This window comes from Pyrus communis, chromosome 13, assembly GCF_041283825.1.
Source record: "Pyrus communis isolate YQ-2024b chromosome 13, ASM4128382v1, whole genome shotgun sequence".
Classification (NCBI taxonomy): domain Eukaryota; kingdom Viridiplantae; phylum Streptophyta; class Magnoliopsida; order Rosales; family Rosaceae; genus Pyrus; species Pyrus communis.
In genome coordinates, this window is record NC_142577.1 from 10956124 (window position 1) to 10972063 (window position 15940).

The 15940-nt window shown below is 37.5% G+C and overlaps 1 protein-coding gene and 1 pseudogene across 4 annotated transcripts; both read left to right on the top strand.

Moving 5' to 3' along the window:
- Positions 1–4282: 4282 nt before the first annotated feature.
- Positions 4283–5166, top strand: LOC137736009 (3-oxo-Delta(4,5)-steroid 5-beta-reductase pseudogene; annotated as a pseudogene).
- A 2725-nt stretch (positions 5167–7891) lies between these two features.
- LOC137736850 (calmodulin-binding protein 60 B) lies at positions 7892–15339 on the top strand. 4 transcript variants are annotated; one of them, XM_068476143.2, is made up of 9 exons: positions 7892–8117; positions 8265–8399; positions 9416–9491; positions 10374–10432; positions 11520–12013; positions 12102–12262; positions 12358–12561; positions 12917–13148; positions 14208–15339. In XM_068476143.2, the coding sequence occupies exons 2-9, from the start codon at positions 8293–8295 to the stop codon at positions 14771–14773; spliced, it is 1899 nt and encodes a 632-aa protein (XP_068332244.2). In that variant the 5' UTR covers positions 7892–8117; positions 8265–8292; the 3' UTR covers positions 14774–15339. The 4 variants fall into 4 exon arrangements, with proteins under 4 accessions (XP_068332244.2, XP_068332245.2, XP_068332246.2 ...); XM_068476144.2 differs by having other exon boundaries at positions 7934–8136; XM_068476145.2 differs by having other exon boundaries at positions 7942–8125.
- Positions 15340–15940: the final 601 nt, after the last annotated feature.

Consider the following 15940-nt stretch of genomic DNA (forward strand, 5'->3'; position numbering starts at 1 on the left):
TAGTTGGATCGTTGAAACTAGTTTCGTAGAATGCATATTCCATAAAATTGATAGATTTAATAAACACTTAAGAGTCAATGTTATACTCCCATTAAGTATAAAATAAGATTTATCCACTAGTGTAAATATTTTAAATTGAAGATCAAATTCATTCATTGCATTCTTATAGGGTTGAGGAGTGTAGCTGTAAAAAAATTATCAAAATCGGAGTTAAAATAACCGTTACATTGTGATTGTTCGTTTATAACCATCGAAAACTGTTGTTTCGTTACCTAATCTCTGCATGTTTTTTTTTTTGTGATTTTTTACGTATGTGATCTTGGAGTGTGTACAAACAAGTTTGACGGTTGGTGTCACATCCTGCCCCGGGGCGGATCACTTCCCGGACCCACTCCACCACCGTAGCACGATACTGTTCGCTTTGGGCTTACCATTCCCTCACGGTTTAGTTTTTGGGAACTCACAAACAATTTCCCAGTGGGTCACCTATCATGGGATTGCTCTAGCCCCCTTCTCGCTTAACTTCGGAGTTCTTATGGAACCTGAAACCAGTGAGCTCCCAAAAGGCCTCGTGCTAGGTAAGGATGGGAATATACATTTAAGGATCACTCCCCTGGGCGATGTGGAATATTACAATCCACCCCCTTAGGGGCCTAACGTCCTCGTTGACACACTTCCAGGCAGGGATTAGCTCTGATACCAAATTGTCACATCCCAGCCCGGGGCGGATCACATCCCGGGCCCGCTCCATCACCGTAGCACGATATTGTCCGCTTTGGGCTTACCATTCCCTCACGGTTTTGTTTTTGGGAACTCATAAGCAACTTCCCAGTGGGTCACCCATCATGGGATTGCTCTAGCCCACTTCTCGCTTAACTTCGGAGTTCCTACGGAACCCGAAGCCAGTGAGCTCCCAAAAGGCCTCGTGCTAGGTAAGGATGGGAATATACATTTAAGGATCATTCCCCTGGGCGATGTGGGATGTTACAGTTGGATCGTTGAAAAATATTTCGTAGACTGCGTATCGCATCAAAACGGTAGAGATTTTGTGGTATCCACTATTGTAAATATTTTAAATTGAAGATCAAATTTATTCATTGCATTCTTATAGGGTCAAGGTGTGTAGCTATAAAAAATCATTAAAATTGGAGCTAAAATAACCGTTAAATTATGATTTTTCATTTATAACCATCGAAAACTTTTGTTCCGTTACATAATCTCTGAATGTTTGTTTTTTTAAGATTTTTTATATATGCAATCTCGGAGTGTGTACAAATAAGTTTGATGGATCGTTGAAAAAAGTTTTGTAGAATGCATATCGCTTCAAAACGGTAGATTAAACAAACACTTAGAGTTAATATTATATTTCCATTTAGTATAAAATAAGATTTTGTGGAACCACAAGTGTAAATATTTTAAATTAAAGATCGAATTCATTCATTGTATTCTCATAGGGTCGAGGAGTGTAGCTGTAAAAAATCATCAAAACCGGAGCTAAAATAACCGTTAAATTGTGATTTTTCGTTTATAATCGTTGAAATTTTTTGTTCCATTACCTAATCTCTAAATGTTTTTTTTTTGTTGCGATTTTTTACGTATGCGATCTTGTAGTATCTACAAACAAGTTTGACAGTTAGATCATTGAAACTAGTTTCGTAGAATGCATATCTCTCTTAAATTTGCTTAAATTTTGAAGTGGGAAAAATAATTTGGGCTAAATTTATATTTATGTTTTTCAAGTATTGATTAGACAATATTTAGTTTGTGTGATGACATTTTCATTGTACAATTATCTTTTTGTTTCTTTATCGCATATTTTACATGGGTTATTATCTATTAAACCAAACAATTATTTATTTAATTTTTAAAAATGTATTCTATTTAAATACATATTATTTATTTATTTATTAAACCAAACAATTATTATTTTATTTTTTAAAATTGTAACAAAATTTTGGAGGGATTTTTGCCTCCATTTTTTTTCTGTCGATTATAACCGACAGTAATGAAAATTTTCCAAAATAAAATCCCTCCATCTCTTCCTTGTGCCGGTGCTTTCTCCCTTCCCTCTTCCTTCCCCCTTTTTTCCTCTCCTCATTTCCTTCTCCTTCTCCTTCTCTTCTCCCCTTCTCCTTCTCGCTTCAATCACCATGGATGAATAATTCAAGAAGCAACATTCTGAAACCAGTACATTTTAAATTATTTGTATTACATTCAGTTTGTGTTATAAATTTTGATTATGTTATTAAATCGAAGAGGTTGAGAAAAAAAAAAAGGGTTTAACTTGGGCGGAGGGCTTATGACACACCCCGACCAAGATCAGGGCGTGCTGGCTGTCATGTGGAAGTGACGTAGCCATGTGCACAGTGCGGAAGCTAATAAAGTAATAATATAAGAGTATGAATAAATAAAAACTAGCATACAAACTATAAAAGTAATGAGTGCTAGCGTAAATGAGACGCTAAGTTCAGAGCAATAAGTCTACAGCAGTCCAAAATAAAAATGATGCGACAACAGTGCACCCGAAGGTGACCCTACATGGGTGAGTGTCTGTTAGAAATGCCTGGAAGCCCTCCGAGGAAACTACCGAACCTGGTAAGCAACTAGAACCTGGAGGGGCGCAAAACAAAAGCGTGAGTGGGCAAAACAAAGCTTCTCGAAAACCAATTTAATAAAATACATTCTAACCCCTCGCCGTAAAACCTGTATACTTCCCAGAAAATAAACATATGTACGTATACAATAAATATGCCAATCATGCTCAAGGATATGCCATACCAAAATCTCGTGGTGAAATGCAAGTGCTCAGGTATAAACCGTATCAAAAACATATCACTGGCAGCCGGAGTCTCCTAAAGTGACCTGTGCGGCTAAATCTAGAGCTCAATTCTCAATCTCAATAACTAAACCTGCCCACGAGTCGGAACCACCTATAGTGGTCTGTACGACAGGCCTGGGTGTAATGCATATAAACGCTCTAGTGCTATGATCACGTGAAGGCTGTGTGAATAATCGCGGGTTACCTACGAGTCGGAACCACCTATAGTGGTATGTACGACAAGACTGTGCACCTAACTTGGATCCAAGCTGAGCGTGTGGTGCGGGAGGTGAACGACACGCGAAGGACTGTGCCCTACTCAGGGCGGGAGCACTAACACTGGGGGTGCAGGTTATGAGCTCTCTAATCATCTCTAACCACTATTTAATGCAATTGTTAAATAACGCTTACCTGGCACTTACCTGTGCCTCCACAGCACCATTATATACATATATATACATATAATTGAATATATAAATAAACGTATATGCAACTAATCATGCATAACCACCAATAATATAAAAGGAATGGCATATAACGAATAAGCATTTATATAAATTTCTGGGAATTATATGTATATAGGTATATACGGAAAAACAAAAGCCCACTCACTGGTATGTGGAAGGGTCGTAGCCCCCTGCCTCGAGTGAGCACGTTCGTCCTCGGGATACGTATCACCTATATGCGAAAATACTATAAAAACGTTAATTTTAAAGCACATAACCTTCCGTTCAAAATAACTTCTCATACATTGCTCAAAATGGACAATTGAATATACCAATGTGTTCTACACAACCTCAGGATCACAACCATATTTTTAGAAAAATTTTCCACCGCCGCACGCGCCGCCACGTGCCGGCCAAGGCACGGCCACACGCACAGGCACGTGCGGTGCACACGGACGGCGTCAACTGATGCCGTTAGGAATATTCCGTCAGTTTTGACAGATTTCGTTAACGGCGTCAGGAATATTCCGTCACCTTCTCCGGCGAGACTTCGGCGCCGTCGCCGGCGCCAGAAACTGGGAAAACCTGCAACTCGAGTTTTCTCGTTCATTTTTCAACCGTTTTTCATGATTCTGTACCAAATTAAAGCTTAGGACTAGTAGAACAGGATCCTACAAGTTTTAAGGCCTAAAAACTACTAAATCAAACCTGTCCACAAACTCCAAAACCGGCCAACTTCAAACCAGGCGATTCCGACGTCCAATTTCGTCCAACGAAGCACTCCGAGGCTCCTTGGGACCTCACTAATTCATCTACAAGCTTCAAAATCCCAAAAACGAGCTAGGTTATTTTTGCATGAATAGTAACTAAAACGGACCTTGTGAAATCGACGTGAAAACGTCGAAGTTCCTACCTGAAACTGGTACGATCGTGCTCCCCTCGACCTCACGAGCTCGAATATGGCTTTAGTACTCTCGATCTGTGGGTGTAGAGTGTGGTTGTGTGTGTGTCCGTACGTATGGTGAATGAGAAGGGGGGAGAGAGACTCGGGACAGAGAGCAGGGAAAGGGACAGAGGAATAGGGAGAGTGAGGGTGTGAGTGTGTGGCCCAGATCATGCCAACACACATACAAAACAACCCAAAAACGTAACAGAACAAACTAGGGGCAAAATAGTAATTTCACACGAAAGTTTTCGAGATTTTGGGACGGGATGTCACAGCTTACCTAGGCTTGACGTGCCCAATTTTTACTACACTCTTGAAGACATATTGTTTGAAGAGGTTGAGAAAAAAAAAGAGGGTTTAACTTGGTCGGTACATCAGCCTAATAATATTTTTGGGTTTTCTCCTTATAGCTTGATGAACATGATCGTTGCGCTTTGTGTTTATGCTGCTATATGTAAGAAGGAAGACCATTGAAGTTTCCCGGTAGCAAAGCAGCTTGGGAGTGTTATGCGGTGGCTTCAGATGCAAATTTGATAGCAGAGCAGCATATATGGGCGGTAGTGGATCCGTATGCGAAAAACGAAGCGTTTAATGTGAACAAAGGAGATGTGTTTAAATGGAAGCATTTTTGGGAGGTGTTGGCTAAGTAATTTGGGATCGAGGAGTATGGGTTTGATGAGGAGGGTGGTAGGCTGAGGTTGGTCTAGATGAAGGAAGGGAAAGTCGGTGTGTGGGAGGAGATTGTGAGGGAGAATGAGTTGCAGACGACGAAGTTGGAGGAGGTGGCGGTGTGGTGGTTTGCTGACTTTGTGTTGGGTGGGGAGGCTTTGTTGGTCAGTATGAATAAGAGCAAAGAGCATGGCTTTTTGGGGTTCAGGAATTCCAAAAAGTCCTTCATTTCGTGGATTAAGAAGATGAAGGCTTACAAGATTGTTCCATGAAATGTATTATGAGGAAGAAGATTACCTATAACATGCGTATGTAATTACAATAAAAAATGTTATTCTTTCTTTTTGTACCATCATTTGTATTGTCTCTTTAATAGAGATAAGACATCCATTTGTATTTTTTAATTATTAATATATTTTCTTTCGGTTTTATCCGACAGAGAATGCTCTTATTTAATCATTATTAATATATTCTTTGTCGGTTATATCCGACACAATTTCTGTTAGTTTTAGAGTATTTTCTGTTGGAAAATTCATTTCCTGACGCTGACAATTCTATTGTTATTATATCCACCATTGCATCTATTTTCTGTTGGATTTTGCTTAATATATGACAGTAATATACGTTTCTTGTCGATTATCATAGTGACACTAATAAATGATTTTGTAGTAATATAACATTTCTTTATTATTTAATATATATTCATTTAAGTTAGCTAAGAACTAATTTTCTAAAATCTAAGAATTTTAAATTCATTGCAGCGTGGGCTCAAAAGACAGTGGAGCTTTTGGCAGCTAGAAATGCTGCGTGTTTTGCACAGGAGCAGCAACAACAGAGAGTGGAGTTGGAAGGGGATGCATTGATGGTAATGTTTGCTTTACAAAATGAAGGGAAAAGAGATTTGTCTCCTTTTGGGAATATCATTGCTGACATCCAACAAGCAATGCAAGCTTTCACACAAAGAATGACCATGTTTAATGGCCGAGCAACGAACAAGGTGGCGCACAGGTTAGCTATATTGAGTTTAACTTTAGATAATTTTGTCATTTGGTTCAAGGAACCTTCGGATGTAGTACTTGATCTTTTATTCGAGGATAGTACTATTTAGTATTATATTGGTGCCGGGGGGGGGGGCGCTCTTTTTCTCTTCAACCAAATTAAAATCTCCGACAAGGTTTTTATCGAGACCATCGAATGCACCCTATCCTTCATGATGTACGTATTCTATTTCCTATCAATGAATACCCTACTTTTCTCAAAAAAAGAAAAAAAAAAAAAAAAAAAACTAATTTTCTACAATCTAGGAATGTTAAATTCGTGGCTTTATTAAAATATTTATTTAAATAATTTCTCATATCACTAAATAAAAGTAAATTTTTATTTTTGTTATTATATTGAATTAGTCTCTTCTTTCATTAAAATAATTCATTAGTACTTTCATAAGAAAACTATAAAATTTAAAGTACATTTGAAATTAAATGTACCAACTTTGGATACGTTTAAAATCTAAATGTACAGAAAAATGTATTAAAAATTCAAAAGTACTTAAAAAATAAGTATACTTATATTATAAGTAACCAAATATACCTCTAATAAAATTATAAAAAAAATTATTTAATCAAATTCTTAAAAAAAAACACAAATATTTAATTAACAAAATAAAAAATTAAAGCGCCTACATCAAAATGCTCTTAAAAAAAAGGAACTTTAACAAAAAACTCCCGCTACTGTTTATTTTAACGAAAAACCACATTTTTACACTAAAAAGTCAATCTTGGCACTATTCACTTTACTCCTTATTTTGCCCTTATCATTAAAGCTCAAAGGAGGCGTTTGTTTGCCCTCACTAAAGTGCATTGGACTAGAATGGACTAATGGTTAGTCTAGTCCCATGTTTGTTTTAGACAGGGACTAGGTTTAATGAGACTAAGTCTCACTTGCCTACACTAAATCAAGGACTAGCTGGTCTCAGTGAGACCCCTCCAAATTGAAGATGGGAGTAAGGGGATTACGATTCTACCTGAATCGAGGTCAAAAGATGGTCGGAGGTGGCCGAAAAATGGCCTGGAAGTCTTAGCCGGTTTGGGTTTTATCGAATCCATGACAAATTCGAGCATGCAAAGCTCAGATCTGGGACCAGAGATGGGGAAAAGTTTGTTAGTGGTGCAAACCTCATCTAATCCGTTGAGGTTTAGTCGGAAAACTCGTCGGGAAACCTGCAGCTCATCGAAAAAAATGGAGCCGTGAGGGTTCTATTCGACTAGCGCAAAGCTAGAGAGAGAGAAGGGGAGGAGAGAGAGAGATACAGACTGAAATCGAGAAGGAAGGAGGTGAGAAAGGCTGGAATCGAGAGGTTTAATTTGGGGAGGAAAAGATTGGAGCAGAAAATGGAGAAAAAGAGGGACATAATGGGACGGTAACGGAGGAATGGAGGGATAAAAAAATAGGATAAAAATAAAATATTAATAATTATGGATTAAATAATATAATATTAGAGTTAATATTAGAACTTGTTAATTATCCTGCTTGTTAGTCCGACACTGCACCAAACGCTTCACTAAGTTAGTCTAGTTTAGTCTAGTTTAGTCTAATCTAAGCCAGTCCAACTTAATTATTGAGGCTAGTTTAATCCGAGATAGTACAGTGTAATAAGCGCACCCTTTAAGCTCTTCTTGTTAATTTTCATTTTAAAAAAAAAAAAAAAAAACCCTATAACAAAACAAGGAGACAGAAAGGACGTAAGCCAAACTACGTCAAGCGACGCCATTTTAATGGATATCCTTTACGGTTGGTAATTTATGTTATTTTTATTATCCGTTTTCGTCCTCCAATGTACGGTCTAGATTCAAAACTGTATTGCCTTCGGACAAAAATGTGCAATCCAACGTCAACACTTTTCTAGTAACCAATAGGGACTAACCACGTGTTTATACCTCCATACATATCGTCCCTATTGTCAAACGACACGACTCGAAATGCGAGTTACCGTGGTCCCAGGGACACTGGATAACTGACACTATTGTGCCGAATAGTCGCCAGAGTAGACTAAATAGAGACTGCCTACTGCCATTATTCTAGATTCCTGATTTTCTCGCTTTCTCCTTCCAAACAGAAACATACTGTCTCACTTTCTAGCGCGTTTTCTCGGGAAAATTTTGGGAATCCCGATAGAAATTCTACAGCCTTTCCAGACGGAGTGTAGCTCTCTTACCACTTCAAATTTCAGCTGGAAAACAGGGTATTAGGGTTTAAATTTGGTGAATTTTGTAGATTTGAATTCGGATTTTGCGATTTTTGTGGATTACTATGTGTTTCTAGCTGTTATAGATTTGTGATTTTGTAATTATTTGTTGTGAATTTTGTGTCTTTTTTTGTTGGGCTGCAGATCTGGAAATCTAGGGTTTGGCGATAAAATGAGGCAGACTAGGCTTATGGAGAGGACCAGCTCTATGAGAGAGAAGAGGCAAATGGAAGGGGGAGAGGAGGAGCAACCCGAGCGAAAGCGACCGGCTCTCGCTAGGTAATGGACTTCTTCTTGTTTGATTTCAATTGTTTATGTGAATTAGTTTGGTTGATTATGTTTTTTTGTTTGCTAATTTGAATAATTAGTTGCGTAATTGAGATTTGTAAAAAAGCCCTTTAGTTTGAGAGGTGATATGGCTATACTTGGACAATCAAGTTGTACTGATGCTCACTCTAGGAGTGGAGCAATTGTTTCTTTGAGTAGTTGACTCGTTTGTAAGTGTTTTTAAAATGACTGAAGCACTTTTGATCAAAGTGTTATTGGTTTCCAAAGCACTTGAAGTACAACCAAAAAAGAACAACATGGTTGGTGGTGGTTCTGGCTATGGTAATTAAATAAGCTGAACTCATAAGCAAATGCTACAGTTTATCTGTTTTAAAGACGGTGAGGTAAACTTAGCATTTAGTCAAAAACTACTTCTAATCACCAATTAGTGTTTGGATGTGCTTTTAAAATGACTAAAACCGCTTTTGATGGAAGCACTTCAAGTGCTTTTCACATTTCACTTGCATTTTTTTTACTGTGGATTGGTTCCAAAAACACTTTCATCAAAAGCGGTTTCAGTCATTTTAAAAGCACATCCAAACACTAGTTGGTGATTAGAAGTGGTTTTTGACTAAATGCTAAGTTTACCTCACCGTCTTTAAAACAGATAAACTGTAGCATTTGCTTATGAGTTCAGCTTATTTAATTACGATAGCCAGAACCACCACCAACCATGTTGTTCTTATTTGGTTGTGAATTTTGTGTATTTGGTATGATGCCTTGTTGTCCAGAAAAACCAAATGAGTTGTTATTGTTGTGGTTCCTTTATGATTTCATAAAAGATATTTGCATTGAGAAAAATATTGGTGCTTGCTTGTCTTTGAGTACTTTGTTACCTTTTGTGATTGGAGAATAAAAACCTTTGATTTTCTATATGCATTGACTCACCACTTAAATGAACTTTTGTGTCCAAAGCTTCAATATGCTTTCTATTCGTGTTTAATATTTCATTGAGTATATTTTTGCAGTGTAATTATAGAAGCTCTCAAGGTGGACAGTCTGCAGAAGCTGTGCTCGTCATTGGAACCTATTCTTCGCAGAGTTGTAAGTTGTTTTAGTACCTTTTATATGTGACATGTTTATCCCACCTTTCTAATAGAATTATCTAATGTATATAGTTGGGCTAATAAAGTTGAACAAATTAAAAGAGAGTTTAAACTGTACTCTTGTTCCACACAGGTGAGCTTGAAACAGTGATTAACATCCTCAATGAAGACTTTATTATATTTTGATGCTTGTTGAATAGTCGATACCTTTTTATGCTCTCATGTTTTGATGCCTGGACTATTTTATCCATTAGCTGAGTTGGATAAACATCTAGGTTCTTGTTTGTTGAAGATCACGATAACCTGGATATGGTTATTTGTTTATGTGGATACTACTGATTATTTGTGCTGAAGTTCATCCCTTAATTCTCTTTCTGTGGGTAACCCCTCTGATACCACCCAAATTTTATTACTTTAGATTTAAATGTGAGCAAGAATTTTCAGGTTATATTAGTTTTGTTTATATTGATATAAAGTGGCAGAAACTAAATTATTTTAGTGCTGGGTTAAGTGTTCTTGGCATCTGGAGTAGTGATTAATCTTATGAGCTAGAATTATTTTTAGGCCGACGTCGTATGTCATTAAAGTCGTTTCATTCAAAAACCATTAGTTCAATAACTGCACCTAATTCAAATTAAATACTAAACTTTATGTTCATTAATGTACTTCCAATTTGTCTTTGTCTGATGTTGGTACCATGTATAAAACAAAGAAAATTTGGAATATTTGAACTTCTATAGGTTGGGATGATTCTTCTGCTATCCGTATGAAGGATAGATGCTTTCTTATGACTGAACTATTTGAACTTGTATAGGTTGGGATGATTCTTGCTCTGTAGCCCTTATTCTCATTTTTTTTTTTTTCCAATTTACTGTAACAGGTAAGCGAAGAAGTGGAGCGTGCTTTGGCTAAGTTAGGCCCTACGAGAGTTAATGGAAGGTGAAAAAAAATTATTTATGATATTTGTTTAATGAACGGAATAATTTTTGTTTATTGTTTATGTTGTGGGTGTATGCCTAGTCTGTCTGTCTGTCTGTCTCTCTCTCTCTCTCTCTCTCTCTCTCTCTCTCTCTCTCACTCTCTCGTTCTTTCTCTTCCATTTACAAACCAAATCTTTTAAACAGTCCGAAATAATGGGAAGACCTGTAGTCCATCTGATGCCAACACCACCATATTTAAGTAGAGCAACACATCTAGAAAAGAAAAAAGCAGTCATAAACAGAACTTTTCTAGTCACTAAGAAGAAAAATAGTTGAATACTTAGCATATGTTTACAGGATTGGTTATCCCAAATTGTTAAAGCATTTATCCATTTTTCTGGAGTAGTTCAGTTGTCTACTTAATTGATTGGTTCTTATTTGTAAGAATCATGTGTGGAGATTTGAATGACAATCTAATGCCTTACTTTGGTACACCGATAAGATGTATTCTTAAACACTCAAATACTTACATGAGCTGACAAGGGTGTTTATGGGCCCTCTGAAGTATGATCTTCTTCTGTCGAGTTTTGCTTACAGAGCTTGACCAATGACCAAAGATGATCATGTGTATAAATCTTAAAATTAGTTTATAGAATAATTTGAATTTTGTAGAGGTCTTCACTTGCTACATATTTGTGTTCATATTTTAGGTTTGGGAAATTTTTCTGGATAAGATATTTGTTGTGTTAAGGAATTTGTATGCTTCTATATGATACACACAGAGGCTGAAAGCTTTTAGATTTACTAGAGATTTCTCATATTTCAAAAGTATGATGTTCAGAGAACGAGATTATTTTTTTTTTAAATTTTTCTAGATTTGTAATCATATATAATTCCAGAAAGTATTTATTGGAAAAAAAAAAAGAAAAAAGAAAAAAAGAGAACAGAAATGGCAGGTGTTTTCTGGTGTAAGAACTTTTGTTTGGATGTTCCCTGATATTAGAATTATAACCATCATGAACCATATTAGCAAAATAAAAATGTTCAAACTATGACCAATATTCAACACGTAGTGGTAAAATAGTTTCTGACATTTGACATTTCAGGTCTTCTCCAAAACGAATTGAAGGTCCAAATGGGCAAAACTTGCAACTAGAGTTTAAGTCCAATTTGGCTCTTCCGATATTCACAGGAGGGAAAGTTGAAGGCGAGCAGGGTGCTGCAATTCATGTTGTTTTAGTTGATGCAAACACTGGCCGAGTTGTGACTTCTGGGGCTGAATCATCTGTAAAACTAGATATTGTTGTGCTGGAAGGTGATTTCAACAACGAAGATGATGAAGGCTGGACTCAAGAAGAATTTGATAGCCATGTGGTGAAAGAGCGTGAAGGAAAGAGACCTCTATTGACTGGGGACCTGCAAGTGACCCTCAAAGAAGGGGTAGGAACTCTAGGGGATCTGACCTTCACAGACAACTCAAGTTGGATACGAAGCAGGAAGTTCAGACTTGGATTGAAAGTAGCTTTGGGGTTTTGTGAGGGCATGCGCATACGTGAAGCTAAAACAGAAGCTTTTACTGTTAAAGATCACAGAGGGGAATGTAGGTTCATTCTCCAGACTTTTTATTTTTTGGTCCTAACTGTGCTAGTGCGCTGTTGGTGATTTGCTTTTTCCTTTGATCTTGCCAGTGTACAAGAAACACTACCCACCAGCATTAAATGATGAAGTATGGAGATTGGAGAAGATTGGTAAGGATGGGGCATTCCATAAAAGGTTAAACAAAGCAGGAATATGCACAGTTGAAGAGTTTCTTCAGCTTGTGGTCCGAGATTCTCAAAAATTACGGAATGTAAGTGCAGGACTTGGTTTGAATTGTAAAAACACACGCAAAAACACAAATACTTTGGTACCTTGTAGATGTTTATGTTTTGCTCTTGTTTATAGATCCTTGGAAGCGGAATGTCAAATAAGATGTGGGATGCTCTTTTAGAACATGCAAAGACATGTGGCTTGAGTGGGAAGCTTTATGTTTATTATCCTGAAGATACAAGAAATGTTGGTGTTGTTTTTAACAACATCTATCAGCTGAGTGGCCTCATCACTGGGGAGCAGTTTCACTCTGCTGATGATCTTTCTGACAGCCAGAAGGTGAATATGAACCATATTTTATCATGGAAATATGTTCTCGCTATGCTATTACTAGGTGGTCAATCTCTTTGTATTTTTGGATTTACATATTTCAAATCACATTTCCTTGTCCTAAAGGATTTATATTTGACTAGTAAAAGTATGGAAGTTATGAAGAGGTCCCTGTAACTCCAATGTTTTTGAACTAGTTATGTACTTTGTGTTGCTGACCGAACAATGGTGTTCTTTCTAAAGTCTTGGGCAGTTGAAAGTCCTAGAGTTCTAGATACTACATTCATTTTTAATCTTCTATGGTAAATAATTGACAATGGAAAGGTCAAATACAAAAATTTCTATAATGCTTATGTTCGTGCAGGTCTATGTAGATGGGCTGGTGAAGAAAGCATATGACAACTGGGAGCAAGTTATTCAGTATGATGGCAAGTCACTTCTAAATTTTAAGCAGATTAAGAGGTTGGCTGCACCCCAAACTGAAATTCAAATGGGCCCAATCAGTTACTCCGAAGCTTCAGATCAACTGCAACTACATCGCCTGCCAAATTCAGTTCACTCAGAGCAGCCTCCATTGGAACCGCTACCAATCGGAGGTAAACATTGCTGTCTGCATGAGCTTCGAACCTTTGTTTTTTTTTTTTTTTTTTTTTTTTTTTTTTTTTTTTACGGTGGGAGAGGGAGTAAATCCCATCCACTCAAGGTTGTCCTCCTGAAATTTATTTGTGGAAGTAATTATTTAGAGTCAGAAAAAGAATAACTAATTAATAAAGATGAGCTAAAACAGTGAAAGTGTTAATTGTCCTTTGCATGTGTGGAATATAACTTCAGGTGAAATATGAAAGTGTAGGATTTATAAATAATGCTACGCTGGCTAGATTTACAGAACCGAACCTGGAATATCGTGAAGCTATGGGATGTCGAATCCTCCAAAAATGAGCAGAAAATTCATCAATACTTGCCTGACTACTCATCAGCATCTTAAGTAGTTCACCTTGGTCTAAAATTCCAGGATCATTAAACCAACATTCAATCTGTAGCGACTCCTGGTGGCCATGTTAAGGATATTAGGATGAATACTAAACCAAAATTTAATCTTCACCTTGGTCTTTTGCAATGAAAATTGTGGCTTGAGAAACAATTTATGATTAATAGGATGACCTTTATTATTTCCCAAATATGACCTAGGAATTAGGATCTACTGCTACTTTTAAAACTTATTAACTTTTTAGATGGTATTTACGCTGTGTAGTTTTAGAAGTGCCAGTCTATATAACTACGTAAAACTTGTATATCTATGACCCATATCAGTGGATTTATAATTTATATTTAATTATAATTTGTATAATTTACGTTACAAAACCGAGCCTAAGCGCGTAATAAAAAATGCCATTGGAATGTAAGTGAACTTTTGGTCGCACACTTGCACCATATATCTATACACTTGTCGAGTTTTTATGGAATTGCCTTGCACTTAATTTCCTTCCCTTGTTATTCAAACTGTCAATATGTAATAGATGCTAAGATTGACACCCACGCCTTCGGTGGAGTGAGATTCAAACCATGCTATAATTTAATTCTAAACACACAGAGCTAGACAGGGTCCTAATTATGATTCTGATTCTGTTTTGGCCTTTTTTTTGGGTCCTCGTCAGGTTATAATGATGGTCTATCAACAAGATACTTGACCCAGCCACTTGTAAATTCCAATTCTCATACCCAGTTTGATGGCGCCGGATTTGCACTGGATGACCAATTGATCAGCAATTCTCATCTGGCACAAAGCACAAGAAATGACCCCAACACTGTTGGTTTGGCTCTTGGTCCTCCACAATCATCCACATCAGGATTTCAGACTATCAATTCTGCTCAGACATCCACTCTTAATCCTATAGATGACTGGACAGCCAACCGAGATTTTATTTCAGAGGAAGAGATTCGTATTAGAAGTCATGAGATGCTCGAAAATGAGGATATGCAGCACTTGCTCAGAATCTTCAGTATGGGAGGAGGCCATGGCTCAATTGATGTGCCCGATGATGGGTTTTCATTCCCCTCATATGTGCCATCACCAATGCCCAACTACGAGGAAGATCGCACCCGTCCTGGAAAAGCTGTTGTGGGGTGGCTGAAAATTAAGGCAGCAATGAGATGGGGTTTTTTTGTGAGGAAGAAAGCTGCTGAGAGACGGGCACAGATTGTGGAGATAGAGGAGGAATAGAAGCCCATTCAAAGCTGATACAAGGTTCTTGCTATGATAGTTAACTTTGAATCAGTGCCTGCTACAGCTTGACGTTTTAGGACGGACTGAAGATGTCAGTTTCAGAAGTCTTGATAAATGACCGACATTTGTGGATATCTGTTGGATGGAAAGGAATCTATTCTTGTAGAGCTACCTGTACAGTAAGTCCTTTCTGTTTATTTTTCTTACTCGTGAAGATTTCTGTCATCACTCTGTGAATGACATCGGCCCCTGGCTTCTAACGGGTAAATTTCTTAGTACCTCTTGTTGACATATTTTAGGATGACTATCATCTGTTGTTTTGGTTAAACATTGCACGTGGGTGCTGGCTAGTGTTTTATATGATTGTGCTAGTTGCTTTTGTAATTTGAATTGACTGGAATTCTTGTACGTTAGACCTGTGGAGGCCAAATGGGATTTGTGAGGACGATTGGATGCGGTTCATACCGCAATTAGGCCTCAAATACGTACCAGAAATCGTTGACTCTGCGGAGTCTTTTATGCGTGGAAATATCTGCTGTTCATACACAGGAGTATTGGATCAATGCCTTCTGGTTTCAATTTTTTTCTGGTATGGAATTGCATTTGGCTTCGGTTTTACTGAAATGTGTTTTTTGCGTGCTTGGGTAAAATGCTGGCACACTTTAAGAACATATTTGGAAGGGTGAAATGCTAGTCACCTGCCACTAGGAAGTAGCAACGACTTTAATCCCGATTGTTATGAACCGACCAATGCAGCCTGCAAGTCCTGTTCGGATCTCTCTTCCCTTCGGAATTTCACGGCGGAGGAACCTCTCACAAAGAATTCCGGAGATCATTTCATGGTGATCACACCAACGATCGGTGCATCAGGATGAGTAAATCAAATCAGTTATCTGTTTTAATCCTAATTCATTTCTCCAACATTGATTACTTAAACATGCCTGACGAAATCAAATCCGTCGAGTATCGACACACTAATCATTTATTTCACTACCATCATTTGAGCTGGTCAAGGATTCTTACCGCACCATTTTACTATCCCCAGATCTTTGTTACAGCAATCAATTTCGAAACAAAATTTGGGAGTTCATAATTGAAAGTTAACTAGTAGTAATTGGAGCGATTATATTTTACTTAGCATTCAAAGTAGCATTGGGTATCCAA

Bases quoted from the DNA above. Each gene is read 5' to 3' on its own strand.
- LOC137736850 (XM_068476143.2), top strand. From the start codon at position 8,293: ATGAGGCAGACTAGGCTTATGGAGAGGACCAGCTCTATGAGAGAGAAG. The intron at 8,400-9,415 runs GTAATGGACTTC...ATATTTTTGCAG, and splicing joins AAGCGACCGGCTCTCGCTAG to TGTAATTATAGAAGCTCTCA. The intron at 12,014-12,101 runs GTAGGTTCATTC...TGATCTTGCCAG, and splicing joins TAAAGATCACAGAGGGGAAT to TGTACAAGAAACACTACCCA.